The 15,416-nt window shown below is 42.3% G+C and overlaps 1 protein-coding gene across 19 annotated transcripts in view; it reads left to right on the top strand.

Moving 5' to 3' along the window:
* The window catches only part of WNK2 (WNK lysine deficient protein kinase 2), a 206,437-nt gene that overhangs the window by 138,841 nt on the left and 52,180 nt on the right, over window positions 1–15,416 (top strand). For all 19 annotated transcript variants that reach the window (XM_033926235.1, XM_033926236.1, XM_033926238.1 and 16 more), the window contains one exon: window positions 10,485–10,655. In XM_033926235.1, the coding sequence (XP_033782126.1) occupies window positions 10,485–10,655 (171 nt within the window). The remainder of the gene's footprint in view (window positions 1–10,484; window positions 10,656–15,416) is intronic.

Here is a 15,416-nt window from a genome sequence, read left to right as displayed (position 1 = left end):
ACTAAAATGAAATATTACTCTGAAAGGATTTTAAAAGCTAAAAATCCATCCATACTTTATAATATTCTCAATAAAATAACAACTCATAACAAAATACAAAATGATACAAACAGTAGAGTTCCTACAGCCCAAGAAATTGCAGACTTTTTCAATAAAAAAATTAGTAACATCAGGAAATCATTTAAAAATTTATCAATTCCAAGTGATTTAGAACAACCTACCTCAGATTTATTATCCTCTAAGTGTTCAAAATTCAAAATACCTAACGTTAAGGAAATTGAAAATATTATAAAAACTCTAAATATCAAAAGTTCAAAAGCTGATTTGATACCACCTCTAATTCTAAAACAATATTTTAACATTTTTGGGCCTTTGATTAATGTATTGGTTACTAAGAGTTTGAATCAACATACGGTGCCCTTAGATTGGAAGAAATCATATATCCGCCCAATAATTAAAGATAAAAATGTAGGTCAAGAAGATCTGTCCAATTATAGACCAATTTCTAATATTACATTTCTGGCAAAATTAACAGAAAAAATTGTTTTCAATCAAATTTCAGAGTTTATAGAACAAACTAATGTGTTACACCCCAATCAAACCGGTTTTAGACAACACCATAACACAGAACACTCCCTTATTGGCATGACAACTTCAATTCAATATTTTTTGGATCATCATCAATCAGTGCTGTTAGTTTCTCTTGATCTTTCAGCAGCGTTTGATACAATTGATCATCAATTGCTCCTTGCTAGACTTCGATCTATTGGGGTTACAGATGAAGTTCTAGCTTGGTTCACATCTTACTTTACTGACCGCACGTCTACAGTCATTTTTAATAATTCAATATCCCTCTCATCTCAAATTTCACATGGGGTTCCACAAGGATCTATTCTTTCACCTTTGCTTTTCAATATTTTTCTGGCACCTTTGTTGACTTTATGCCAATCCATAGGATTTCATGTTTTTGCCTATGCCGATGATATCCAATTATTGCACCCTTTAAATAATAATAATCAAAGTGAAATTTTGGTCATTAATGAAAAACTAGATCAAGTACATCATTGGCTAGATAAAAACAGATTGGCACTCAATATCAATAAAACCAATGTTATGCTATTTCCGTGGAAAGAGAGTTTTCCTCTTGTTGCTCCTATTTCTATCCTTAATGTACCCCTACAGTTAGTAAAAAATGCAAAAATTTTGGGAGTAATTTTTGATACTAAACAATCCTACCATGACCACATTAGTAACATTGTAAAAATCACCTTTTATAGGTTACGCAAAATTCGGTCCATTTCAAAATTTCTTTGTCCTAAATCAATTACAATACTTATTCACTCCTTGGTGATGTCTAAAATTGATTATTGCAATTCCTTATTTAAAGGAATTGCACTATATGAAATTAAAAGATTACAAATCATACAAAATACAGCCATAAAATTAATAACCAATGCAAAAAAATATGATCATGTAACACCACTCCTCAAAGAGGCTCATTGGCTCCCTGTCAATTACAGAATTACTTATAAATTATGTTTAATTATCTTCAAGACTCTGATCAACAAGACCCCAGCTTTTTTATATCGATTTCTTGTTCCCTATTCTACGAAAAGAATATTACGTTCAAGCGAACAAAATCTGTTATCTGTCCCTTCGTTAAAAATTATCAATACAAGGAGACAATTTATTTTTTCTTGTACTGCACCACAGACATGGAACGCTCTTCCTATTTTCTTACGAGAGGAAAAAGAACTTGGAAAATTTAAAACTGAACTTAAAACCTTCCTTTTTAAAGATGCTTTTATATTATAATTTTAGTTCTAGTATTATGTTTTCAATAATAATAATAATAATAATAACTTTATTTTTCTATACCGCCATAGTCAGGTGACTTCTAGGCGGTTCACACTGTAAGAAGGCTGGACATTCAGCGAATAACAAGGTCACAATACAATACAATAAGTCAACATACAATACAAGACAAAACAATACAATACAGTACGATACAATACAATGAGTGTATACAACACAGTACAATATAATACAACGAGTCTAAATATACTACAATACAATAAGTCTAAAGACAACACCATACATAAGTCTAATACAGTATCGTACAATGAGTCTAAATATAATACAATAGTGAAGAGGGGAAAGTTAACAGATTGGGGTTCAATGGGTAATGAGTAACTGAGTATTTCTTTAGAACTTCCATTTGAATTGGGGTACTATGGATAGCGAATATCTGAGTACATGAGGGGCATCTTGAGAAAGAAAGAAAGGCGTTTAGAGGGAGGGGAGTCCTAGTGCGGGAGGGGACAATTTTAGTCCGTGAATATGAAACCTGTGTTAATTATTCCTTTTGTGTTTCCCATCAATGTTTCTTCTTTACTTTATGAATTGTAGTTCATCCCTTCTTTCCCGTTTATCAATGTTAATAATCATGAGTTCTTACCCATTATTTAATAATTGTATGTACTGTATTGTTTGTTTTTGTTTTTTATATTTACTAATTGTTAAATTTAAAGTGTACATCGCTTAGAATATTTGATTAAGCGATTTATCAAGTCATCTAATAAACTTGAAACTTGAAACTTGCATAGAACAACATTCAGTGCAATGAACTAAATCCTAGGGACATATGTTCATAAAAAGTAGGCACGTGGAATTGGTGCTCACACTTTTATGCAAAATAAGGGCAATTCTGTAATGGCTCTTTGGTACAAAAATGGCAGCAAATCGCCTTGAGTGCTATTCCGTAAGGGTGCATGTAAGTGAAATAGTCTCAACTTTATTATTAGAATTTGATATCCCGCAAATCAAGCATTGTCTAAACAGTATGCAATAATAGTTAATATAGCACAAATGTAAGGAGATGCTCAAATGGGAAGAGCTACTACATTTGGGCACTCAGCGATATGTTGGGTCTATGGCTAGTGTAATTGCAGGCAATTAAGTGAGATGCCGATACTGGTTACACTAGTATTCTGTAACAGAATAGACTTTCACCACACAGTATCAGGGTGGCAAAACTAAACTGCCTGGTTACAGAATTGCCCTCTACGGGAATAGAGAATAAATGGAACAGGGGTAGGATTGGAATTGGTGGAGAGGAAAACAATGCCAGAGTTTAAAAAAGCATGGGATGAACACAGAGGATCTTTAATCTGAAAATAATGGTATTTATCCCAGGACAAGCAGGCAGCATATTCTTGACTGATGGGTGACGGCACCGACGGAGCCCCGGTACGGACAATTTTAGAGTGATTGCACTCTAAGAACTTGGAAAGTTCTAGCAGGCCGCACCGCGCACGCGCGAGTGCCTTCCCGCCCGACGGAGGCGCGCGGGTCCCCAGTTTCTTAGTTTCCGCGGAGCTAAGAAGACGCACTTTTCAACGGCTGTTGAAAACTTTTTTCTACTTTCGCCTTCCCGCTCGCGTAAACTCGTTGGGAAATATTGTTTCCCTCATTTTATTTTCTTTTCTTTGTTAAAAAACAAACAAACAACTTAATTCGTTTTTCTTTCATTTTTTCGGTTTCGCCCCAGCGGGGCCTGTTGCCACCATCGAGGCCTCGGCCTTCGATTTGGCTGAAGCCGTTTTTACATTCATGCCCCCTCAACCCGGGTTTAAGAAGTGCCAGCGGTGCGCTCGACCAATTTCACTCACAGACCCGCACAACTGGTGTCTACAGTGTCTTGGTCCTGACCATCGAGCGTCTACCTGCACCCGCTGTGCCACTCTTAAAAAGAGAACTTTAAAAAATCGACAAATCCAACAGCGATTATTGTTTGGTACCGAGATGTCGGATTCGGCGGCACCGATCCCCACTTCGACCCCGACGCAGTCGGCACCTGCCTCGTCGACACCGCGCCGGCGTCGCACCCTTCAGGTAAGCCGGCTAAGAAGCCTTCCCCGCTGGAGCGCCCTCCGGTCTCAGTGGCAGCGAGCCCAATCCTGCCGACCTCGAGGCGCCCGTGGAAGCGCTCCGCTCCGATTGAGGTAAGCCCCTCGACATCGGGTTCCTCTTCGGAGTGTAGAGCGGCACCCAAGGTACCGCAGAAGAAAAAAGCGGTACCGGTGCCTTCACTGGACGAGCGCATTGCCACCGTCCTGCAAGTACAGCTTAAAGAACAACTAAAGCAGCTGTTACCTGCTCTTCTGACACCTAGCCTTCCAGTCCCGGTCCGGTCTGAGCCTCCGGTACCGACAGTGGAGCATCCACCTTGTCGGTACCGATGCATACCACTTCCTCGGTATCTATGCCGGTCTTAGCGCCGGAACCGAGATCCTTACACCAGGCTGTTCAAACCTCGGCGCCGACACAGCCTATAACATCTCCCGGGACCGTTTCACAGAGGTCTGGGAAGTCGATGCATAAAACTCGACACCTAGAACCCTCCACACCGGAATCCCGGGACCGCAGTTTTCAAGTAAGGGACCCTGATCTGTGGGGCGATTCGGAGGACCCTCTTCTCTCAGAGGGAGAGTGTTCATCAGGGGAAGAGGATCCTTCTGTTTTAGATCCATCTTCTAAACCTGATACAACTTCTTTTACCTCTTTTCTCAAAGAGATGTGTGAATCTCTCTCTATTCCCTTGGAGGCTGAATCCAAAAAATCCAAGGCATTTCTCGATGCTCTGGATTTTGACCAGCCTCCAAGGGAATTTCTCAAACTGCCTCTCCATGACATATTAAGAGAGACATTTTACAAAAATCTAGAGACACCCTTGACCATCCCAGGAGCTCCCCGCAAACTGGACTCCTTATATAAGGTCATACCTATTCCAGGCTTTGACAAGCCGCAACTCCCCCATGAGTCTTTACTGGTGGAATCTACTTTAAAGACATCCACGGGGGCTAGTGTATATGCTTCTGTCCCTCCTGGCAGAGAAGGTAAGGCCATGGATAAGTTTGGCAAGAGGTTGTATCAAAATGCGATGCTAGCAAATAGATCAGGGAACTATGCTTTCCATTTTTCTTTTTACCTTAAGCATCTCATTCAGACTTTGTCATCTTTTGAGAAATATCTCCCTGACCGTAAAAGATCCGCCTTTCGCCAAACTTCTTCATCGCTCTTACAACTGCGCAAGTTCATGGTCAGATCAATCTATGACACCTTTGAGCTGACCTCTAGGGCCACGGCTATGTCGGTAGCTATGCGGCGACTGGCCTGGCTCAGAGTTTCAGAACTCGATGTCAATCATCAAGATCGACTGGCCAATGCACCTTGTTTGGGGGATGAGCTGTTTGGAGAATCCATGGACTCCACTACTCAGAAACTCTCAGCTCATGAGACTCGATGGGACACTCTCCTTAAGACAAAGAAGAAGACCCCACCTATAGGCCTTTTCGCCAACAATCGGCCTATCATCGTAGATTTGTGGCTCGTCCTTTACCTCAGACCCAGCAACAACCCAGGCGTCAGAGGCAGCAACAGAGGCAAACTGCTAGACCAGCACAGCAACAGCAGCAACAGCAGGTGAAACCTCCCCCTTCACAGAAATCAACTCAACCCTTTTGACTTGGTTCTCCAGGACATAGCCAGTCTCCCTCCTTCTACCCATCTTCAGCAGCCCATAGGAGGACGCCTTACTCATTTCATAAGCCGTTGGGAAATCATCACCTCGGATCAGTGGGTCCTCAACATCATCCGCCACGGCTACTCTCTCAATTTCCAGACTCTTCCTGCCCAAAGTCTGCCAAGAGAGTCTGCTTTGCACACTCCTCAGTCTTCCCTCCTTCTTCAAGAGGTTCAATCCCTCCTTCTTCTGAACGCCATAGAGGAAGTTCCTCTAGATCAAAAGGGGCAGGGATTTTACTCCCGTTACTTTCTAGTCCCCCCAAAAACAGGAGATCTCAGACCCATTTTAGATCTTCGCGATCTCAACAAATGCTTGGTAAAAGAGAAATTCAAGATGCTTTCTCTGGCTACTCTTTATCCTCTTCTCAATCAAGGCGACTGGCTATGTTCCTTAGATCTCAAAGAAGCATACACTCACATACCGGTCAATCTGGTCTCCAGACAGTACCTCCGCTTCATGATCAACCATTGTCATTACCAATACAAGGTGCTACCCTTCGGTCTTGCCTCCTCTCCAAGAGTGTTCACCAAATGTCTGATTGTGGTGGCCGCCTTTCTACGTTCCCACCACCTTCAGGTGTTTCCTTACCTGGACGATTGGTTGATAAAGGCCAATTCTTCTCAGATAGTACTCCAGACCACCAACCAGACCATCATGTTTCTACAACTTCTGGGGTTCGAGATCAATCTACCCAAATCTCATATTATCCCCACTCAGAGACTTCAATTCATTGGAGCGGTGCTGGACACAGTCCTCATGAGAGCATTTCTGCCGTCCAACCGTCTTCACACTCTCCAATCTCTGTGTCAGCAGGTGCTTCATCAACGCTCCATCTCTGCCAAGCAAATGATGGTACTCTTGGGTCACATGGCCTCCACAGTTCATGTCACACCCTTCGCACGTCTCCACCTACGCACTCCTCAATGGACCCTAGCGACCCAGTGGTCCCAAGCGACGGATCCTTGCTCACGACACATATCTGTGACATCCTCTCTTTGTCAGTCTCTACAATGGTGGTTGATATCCTCAAATCTCTCCAGAGGTCTTTTGTTCCATCTACCTCCTCATCAACTTGTCATCACCACCGACGCCTCCCCTTATGCCTGGGGAGCTCATTTGAACGAATTCCAAACTCAAGGACTTTGGACAGCCCAGGAAATGAAACATCACATCAACTTCCTGGAACTCAGAGCGATGTTTTATGCCCTCAAGGCCTTCCAGCATCTTCTCTTTCCTCAGGTCCTTCTACTGTGCACAGACAATCAAGTTGCAATGTACTACATCAACAAGCAGGGTGGGACAGGTTCTCGCCTCTTGTGCCAGGAAGCCCAGAAGATTTGGGCTTGGGCCACAGATCACCACCTATTCCTGAAAGCTATCTACATTCAGGGAGAATAGAATTCCTTAGCAGACAAGCTCAGCAGAATTCTCCAGCCTCACGAGTGGACACTCGATCCTTTCACTCTGCAGTCCATCTTCGCTCAGTGGGGCACTCCTCAGATAGACCTCTTTGCAGCTCCTCACAATCATCAGTTGCCCCACTTCTGCTCCAGACTCTACTCTCCTCACCATCTGGCAGCGGATGCATTTCTCCTGGATTGGTCCAATCTCTTTCCTGTATGCTTTCCCTCCTCTGCCTCTCATGCTCCGGACCTTGTTCAAACTCCAGAGGGAACAGGCCACCATGATTCTGATTGCGCCACGGTGGCCCAGGCAATATTGGTTCTCCCTTCTACTTCCACAATTTCCTTCTCTGCTTATACAACGTCAGGAGACCCTTCTGCATCCCAACCTCCAGTCTCTGCACCTGACAGCCTGGTATCTCTCGGGCTGACTTCGAATGATACTCTTTTGTCTCTGCCCGTTCGTTCTGTTCTGGATGCCTCCAGGAAACCTGCCACTCTGCAATGTTACCATCAGAAGTAGACACGGTTTTCTTCCTGGTGTCTTCATCATCATCATAATCCTACGTCCCTTGCTGTGGAGACCGTGTTGGATTACCTTCTTTCTTTGTCTGATTCTGGTCTCAAGTCTACTTCCATCAGAGTCCACCTCAGTGCTATTGCTGTTTTTCATGAGCCAGTCCATGGGAAACTCCTTTCAGCTCATCCCTTGGTCTCCAGATTCATGCGAGGACTTTTCAATGTGAAACCACCTCTTAAACCTCCTCCTGTGATCTGGGATCTTAACGTGGTTCTTTCAGCCTTAATGAAACCTCCGTTTGAACCTTTGGCCACGGCTTCTTTCAAATTTCTCACTTGGAAGGTTCTCTTCCTGATTGCTCTCACCTCTGCCAGGAGGGTCAGTGAGCTCCATGCACTACTAGCAGTCCCACCTTTTACCGTCTTTCATCATGACAAGGTGGTTCTGCGTACACATCCAAAGTTTCTCCCTAAGGTTGTCTCTGAATTCCATCTCAACCAATCCATTGTTCTGCCTGTCTTCTTTCCGAAACCTCACTTTCACTCTGGAGAACAGGCTTTGCATACTTTGGACTGTAAGCGGGCTTTAGCTTACTATTTAGACCGTACTAAGCCCCACAGATCATTCCCTCAACTCTTTCTGTCCTTTGATCCGAATAAATTGAGACATCCTGTTTCTAAACGTACGCTGTCCAATTGGCTCGCAGCGTGCATTTTTTTCTGTTATGCTCAGACCGGACTGACTCTGGAAGGTTCTGTCACAGCCCATAGAGTTCGAGCCATGGCAGCATCTGTGGCTTTCCTCCGTTCCACACCTATTGAGGAAATCTGCAAGGCTGCCACTTGGTTCTCAGTTCATACTTTTACATCTCACTATTGTCTGGACGCATTCTCCAGACGGGATGGTCACTTCGGCCAATCTGTTTTGCAAAATTTGTTTTCCTAATGGCCAACCTTCCCACCATCCCTCTTTTTGTTAGCTTGGAGGTCACCCATCAGTCAAGAATATGCTGCCTGCTTGTCCTGGGATAAAGCACAGTTACTTACCGTAACAGGTGTTATCCAGGGACAGCAGGCAGATATTCTTGCGTCCCACCCACCTCCCCGGGTTGGCTTCTTAGCTGGCTTATCCTAACTGGGGACCGCGCGCCTCCGTCGGGCGGGAAGGCACTCGCGCGTGCGCGGTGCGGCCTGCTAGAACTTTCCAAGTTCTTAGAGTGCAATCACTCTAAAATTGTCCGTACCGGGGCTCCGTCGGTGCCGTCACCCATCAGTCAAGAATATCTGCCTGCTGTCCCTGGATAACACCTGTTACGGTAAGTAACTGTGCTATATTGAGCTAAAGCCAGTACTGGGCAGACTTGCATGGTTTGTATCCCGAATATGGCCTTTCAGTTGAGGATGGGCTGGGGAGGGTGTCAACGGCTGGGATGGTTTACATGGGCTGGAGTGAGCTTTGACGGAGACTTCAGTAGATGGAACCTAAGCACAGTACTGGGAAGAGCTCCGGATTTATGGACAATTTAAATTAAATCAATAATTTAAAGAGAGGGTAGGGTTGGGTAGACTGGATGGATCATTCAGGTCTTTATCTGCCTACATTTACTATGTGTGTGTATATGTATGTATGTATGTATGGGTTTTTTTTCTTTAATTTAAAATACATATGCGCTCTTTCTTGTCAACACATACGTGCTCTCAATTACATGTGTAAATGTCTACCAATAGACATAAGAGAAGCTCACACTTGAATTTTGTTTCTCCACCGGTTAGAGGATGTGAATTTAAAAGACATCAGCAACATCTTTTCTTATATCAGGTAGCATTATGGGGTAAAGATCTGGAACAATTACTTATGCTTACTAATACTTATGGGGAATTTAGGAGACACCTAAAAACATATCCTGAAGTACTTAGGTAGCTGATTTGTACAATCTTTCCCACAATAACTGATCTCTAGAGCTGTTAGTCACTAGTTTTCAACTTTCTTAGTTCTACTCAATTTGTAGTATTTTAATCATTGTAAACTGCATAGAAGTTCACAGTCCTGCGGTATAAAAACTGTTATTATTATTACTTTCCGTGAGGTAATTTTATAAAGGTAATTTTATATTGAGTGTTTATAAAAACAGAAGTCTGTCTTTACCGACTGGTTTCTGGATGACTTTCTGAATTTTTCTGAAATACTTCTCCTGATATTCCTCCCAACAGAGGTACTCCTGTTTTGCTGCTTAATCAAGCTACATCAGAGGAAAGCAGCATGACTTCATACTACATAATGTCACAAACATTTAAATTGTTTTCAAAAATGTCCATCTTTGAAGACATCCAAATGTTTGTGGCGTTATGCCGGATGAAGATAGGCTAAGTTTTCCCCTGATGTAGCTCGATTAATTAGTGAAACGGGAGTACCCCTGTCAGGAGGAATATCAGAAGAGGTGTTCAGATTGCAAGATGAATATTTGAGTTGAAGTGATAAGTAATTTTGCTGACTTTGTTTGGAACATTTCCCATGAGACATTATTGGCAGCATAGCCACTGAAGGGTTAAAAACTATCCACTTGAATAGCCGTCACAATTCTAATGTTGTGGACTCCTATTGAGAACACAGGTTTTAAAGTAAGACGACAAAGACCGAGTGTTTTTTTTTGTTGTGTGGAGTTTTTTGTTTGTTTTTTTTTACAGACCCATGATACGGGCTCCAGTGGACGCTTTGTGAGTCTAGGAGCCAAGTTATTGAGGTCTTGTTTTTTTCCACTTTGTCTTTGATTTGTTGGTTTCAATTGTGATTTGGTGCAAAAGGTGGCCCAACAATACTTTTTTCATTGCATATGTGACGGTTGGTATACGTTCTAGAGTAGAACTGGCCTCCCTTCACCTAGGAATGCTAAATCCCAAGTCTCGGTCCTGTACAGTACAGCATGGGTGACCGTCAAATAGGTAGGGCCTAGCTGATGTCTTAATCTGCTTTACAGGTAGAGAATGAATTCATACTACAGACTGAAAAGGAGATATTTATTGAGCAAATGAAGGATGTTATTGATAAAGCAGAAGAGATGCTGAGTGAAGATACAGAGGGGGAGAGAAGTTCTGATCAAGGAACAAGCCCTCAGCAAGATGGTCCTTTCAGACTGAATATGACAGAGGTAAAAGAACCATTCTTGAGCTGTTGGGGATTGTGTGCAGAGAAGTCATGCCAAGATCTGGCCTTTTCATAGTTTTATCTTGAGGACAAGTAATAATGATAAATGGTACCACTGACAATAGCAAAAGCATGTATAGTAAGTACATGAAAAGGAACATGGATGTGTGTGTGGGAGGGGTTTCCTGCTGAATTTATGGGCTGCAGATAAGTCAGAAGCTTGGAGCTGCTTGTATTATACTAGTCGGTCAAATCTCTAAAGAAATATGATTCAATCACAACCTTAATCAGACAACTACATCCCAAATAATTTTCAAAACTTCATGTATCCTACACCAGATTCTGTATAGAAACTCAGCAGCCCCCCCCCCTCCCTCATCCAACTATTCTCTACGGCTTGGTGGATATCAAGGAGAATCCTTAACAGAATTCAACTAAACCTACTATCCACAAAATACCTCCACTACAAGCGAATTTTCCACTCTATGCTAACTTATCTGGGTGTAAAAACTTGGAATGACCTACCAGAAGTGATCAGGAAAGAGACAAACTACACTGTATTCAGGAAAAACCTGAAGATCCACCTCTTTGACAATTAACTGTTTCAGCCTCAGTATAACTCCCCCTACCTCTTTCCCTCTTTGATCTGTCGCCTTGAGCTTGCGCGACTCACAAATGGAAGATTCGATTCAATATATTAGAGAGCAAGAGGGCAGACCAGTGTTGTAACTAAGCTGTTAACTTCCAGTGTTGTACTGCAACTGAAGTCTTACATGAATTCAGTGGCATACCAAAGGCAGGGGGCAGTCCACCCCGGTTGCAGGGAGCTCAGGGATGCTGAAGCGGTCATGGATCTGCGGTCTGCCTGCGCATAATCCTCAGCTCCACAGGCCCCCACCCCTCTCATTTATTTATTTATAGATTTACAAACTTAGACGCATATACAGTACTTGAATACAGATTCATTAAAGCAGGGCTGCTTAAGTCCGGTCCTCGAGATCTACTGGTGTGCCAGGTTTTCAGGATGTCCACAGTGAATATGCATGAGAGAGATTTGCATATCAAGAAGGCAGTGCAGGCAAATCTTTCCCATGCATATTTATTGTGGATATCCTGAAAACCTGGCCTGCCAGTAGATCTCGAGGACCGGACTTGGGCAGCCCTGCATTATAGTATCCCCACATAGTTTTTATGGTGAAATAATTTAGGTTATTTAGTCCACAATATTTACTATCAAGAAAAGACATAAAATACAAAGGAAAATTGCATAACTAAGAGGACATCATTGGAGGTTCAAAGACTGCAGCCGGTTCGTATTAAGCTGTGGGTAAGAAGACTATCAATCCTTTCATTACTCCTCCCCCTTCCTTAGCCACAATAAAGTCCAACAATTGTTTTGGTTGGAAAAAAAAGAATTTTTTTCAAACATTTTGTAGGAAATATTAATATAAAGGATGCTCCCAAAGCTAGAACTCAAGGCCTGTATGCCAAAAAGTCCTTCCTTCCTTTTCTGTGTCACTTGTGATATATCGGAAAACAAACGAACTGGTGAACCAAAAAATTGCTCATTAATATGTCTGAAATAAGTCCGAAGAATTAAATCCCTATCAAATTCCAAAGCAAACGTCACTATGAGAATAGTCCTCTCAGTAATTCCAAGGAATTTTCCAGAAAGTGTTAGGTTCATCTCACCATCAACCCCTCCTGCCATCTCAGTAGGAGTAGAGCATCCCAGTTTATTCCCAATAGTGAGATATTGAACTCTCAATATTGGTGGTAAATTCTCTGTTGAAATTGACGACAAAATCTCTCTCAAATATCTCCGTACCATTTCAACAACTGACACAATTGGAGATTTTGGAAAATTTTTACGTTCTCAAATTTATTTTTCCTCTGTTTATTTTTCATGAATTCTGACTTTTTCTGGAGATAAGACCTCTCTTTAATAATTTCCATTTCTAAAGTCTTAAGTTGATTAAGCTGTTCATGTTTTTTAATACGCTCACTGTGTTCTTGAAGCATTTCACCTTGAGTATTTACTAGGGAGTTAATAGAGCCACAGTCATTCCACAACATTGTCGCTGCTTTTTTTTTTTTTTTTTTTAGGTTGGAGTCCATGACTTCAATAGCTTTCCATAGCGCGTCCATATTGACGATGGCAGGATTTACCATATCTGCAAACTGTGTGTTCTCTTTCCCAAAGGAAGAAGTTTCTCCAGCCTCCACACAGGGTGCCAATGTTGAAGCTCCAGCAGGACCAACTTCCATTATCAACTTCTCTCCTGCTGTTCTTCCAGGGCTGCCGTCCCTTCTTCTTGGGAGGACTGTGCAATCTCAGTCCCTGCAGGGCTTTTGCTTCCGGGTTGGAAAGGAGCTTAACCCTGATCCGGGCTCAAGGAGACCCGTTCAAAACTAAAGTCCACAGTTAGGTCCAGCATTCCTCCCGAAGTCGATGCCTCTGTCGCATGCCACGTCGCTACTCCCGCGATGGTTGTCTGGATCAGCCATCTCGGGTTCCTGGCCGCTTGAGGACCAGGCCGGGCATGTCCCTTCTGCTTTCCAATGGGCTAAAGAAAAAACCCTTGTGGTTAGCTTAGTCAGTTTCGATCAAGGAAAGAGCTCTGTCCTCAACACTGTCTTGGTCCTGCTTTGTCTACTCTTTATCCCTGGCCCCCACCCCCTCTGATAATTTCCTGCTCCAGAGCGGGGGACCAGCAGAGCTGACTGCCACAAACAGGAAGCCTGCATTCCCATCACTGATCCATGTACTTTTCCACTGCCTGGAGGAGGGGGTGCTCTGCCCCAGGTTTCCGCCCCTCCAAGTATGCCACTGCATGAATTTGTTGGGCTGTGGAAAAATTTTTCCTTCCATTCCATAGCTCTATCTAGTAAGGTTCCGACCAATAACACTGTACTTAGGAATTAAACAATGCCTGATTAGTATTGATAGCTAGGATAGCTTTGATAGAAAGTCTTCTAAGCACCTTAATATTGGTTCTAGTTTTGCCCAATTCTCTTAATAAAGCTATGCAAAAGGACAAAGTGCAGCAATTTAAGGGGACGCCTTTTAAAGAAGAAAAACTTAAGAAGCCACAATCTAACTCATTCACTTAAGCCAACTGAGAAATAAAGTATGTACACATGCATCTTATTTAATACCCTCTTACAGTACCCTTACAATAATCACAATATCCCTCGGAAGTAGAGCTTCCAAGCCACTTGTTTTGGCAAAGTCAGACTTCAGTTTTTGATCCTCTTGTCTTAATGATCAGAATTTCTGTTTTGAAAACACATCTTGAATCTTTTCCAGGGTTGGTTCAGTGCCTAGCGCAGTAGTTGTTAAACCTGTCCCTAGCCAGTCGGGTTTTCAAGATATCCCTAATGAATATGCATGAGAGGCAGATTTGTATATAGTAGAGGTGACAGGCATGCAAATCTGCCTTATGCATAAGAAACAAGTTTACCTCATAAACCCGTTTGATCTTCTGCACGATCAGTTAAACTGATAAATATCTTAGCAGATATCAAAGTCCAAGTGTAATGAAAAGACTTTTGTATGAAAAGCAATTCTCAAATTTCCAGTGAAATTGAGCTGCAATTGGAACAGTTAATATAGTCTGGACATATTTTGCCAGGGTTCATCTGGAGCCTTCCAGATTTCCCATCTTGGTAGTTGTGTTCAAGCAGTTTGCATTCCCTAGGCTCATTGATAACTTAAGATGTGTGGATTTTTGTAGCTGGAGCTTGTATGAATAGCTGATGGTCCTGGAAATTGAATCTTATTCCAAGTATCTCCTGCTCAAAAACTGCATGGTCAAAATTTCTTCCCCCCCTCCTATGTTTGAATAAAAGCCATTGGTTTCAAAAACCAATGTTAGCCATAATGTGGTCTTTTGTAGAAATTCAGCTTGGCTTTTAAACCAATACCAGGAATTTGAGAAAGACAGCAGTTAACCGAAGCATATGTATCTTCTATGATGCCTTGCGTAGCCATCAAATGTCCTTGATTTACTGCCCTCCCAGCATTCTGCAAGCATTCACCTCTTGTCATTAAAAATTAAGGCCCCCTTTTATCAAGCTGCATCGGGTTTTGTGTTTTATTACGTGTCACTGCAGTAAAAGGAATTCTGAGTGTTGGAGCTGTTACAGCAGCAGTTTGTGATGAAATAACCTCCCCCCCCCCCAACAGCTTGATAAAAGAGGGCCTAACCCAAAGCCCACAAAGGTTTATGGGGACTCTAATAATCCTCTATTAACATTTTTGGCTTATGTAGAGCAGTGATTCCCAACCCTGTCCTGGAGGACCACCAGGCTTGTCGGGTGTTCAGGATAACCCTAAGGAATATGCATGAGAGAGATCTGCATATAATGGAGGTGCCAGGCATGCAAATCTGCTCCATGCATATTCATTAGGGATATCCTGAAAACCCGACTGGCCTAGTGGTCCTCCAGGACAGGGTTGGGAACCACTGATGTAGAGGTTTTGAAAATCTAGATACACATTGCTTATATAAAGGTATTATCGAGCAAAATCACAGTAGTATAAACAATTTTTTGTAAGACATTAGGAGTAGCACTTATTGGACCAAAGGTAGCTGAAATGATGTTCCACAGTGTCTTATTAGTCCTGATTTTTTTATTATTATTTTTTTTTTTTATTTTAAAGTGCAGAAACATGCTCAAAGTTCACAGTAATCTTCAAAATATTCAATTATCTTCTTAATATTCAAATAAATAGCATTTCATAATAGTATAACATAGTAAG

This window comes from Geotrypetes seraphini, chromosome 17 (assembly GCF_902459505.1).
Source record: "Geotrypetes seraphini chromosome 17, aGeoSer1.1, whole genome shotgun sequence".
NCBI classification, from domain to species: domain Eukaryota; kingdom Metazoa; phylum Chordata; class Amphibia; order Gymnophiona; family Dermophiidae; genus Geotrypetes; species Geotrypetes seraphini.
Note: the sequence above shows the minus strand (reverse complement) of the source record. Positions and strands in the feature narration are given on the sequence as shown.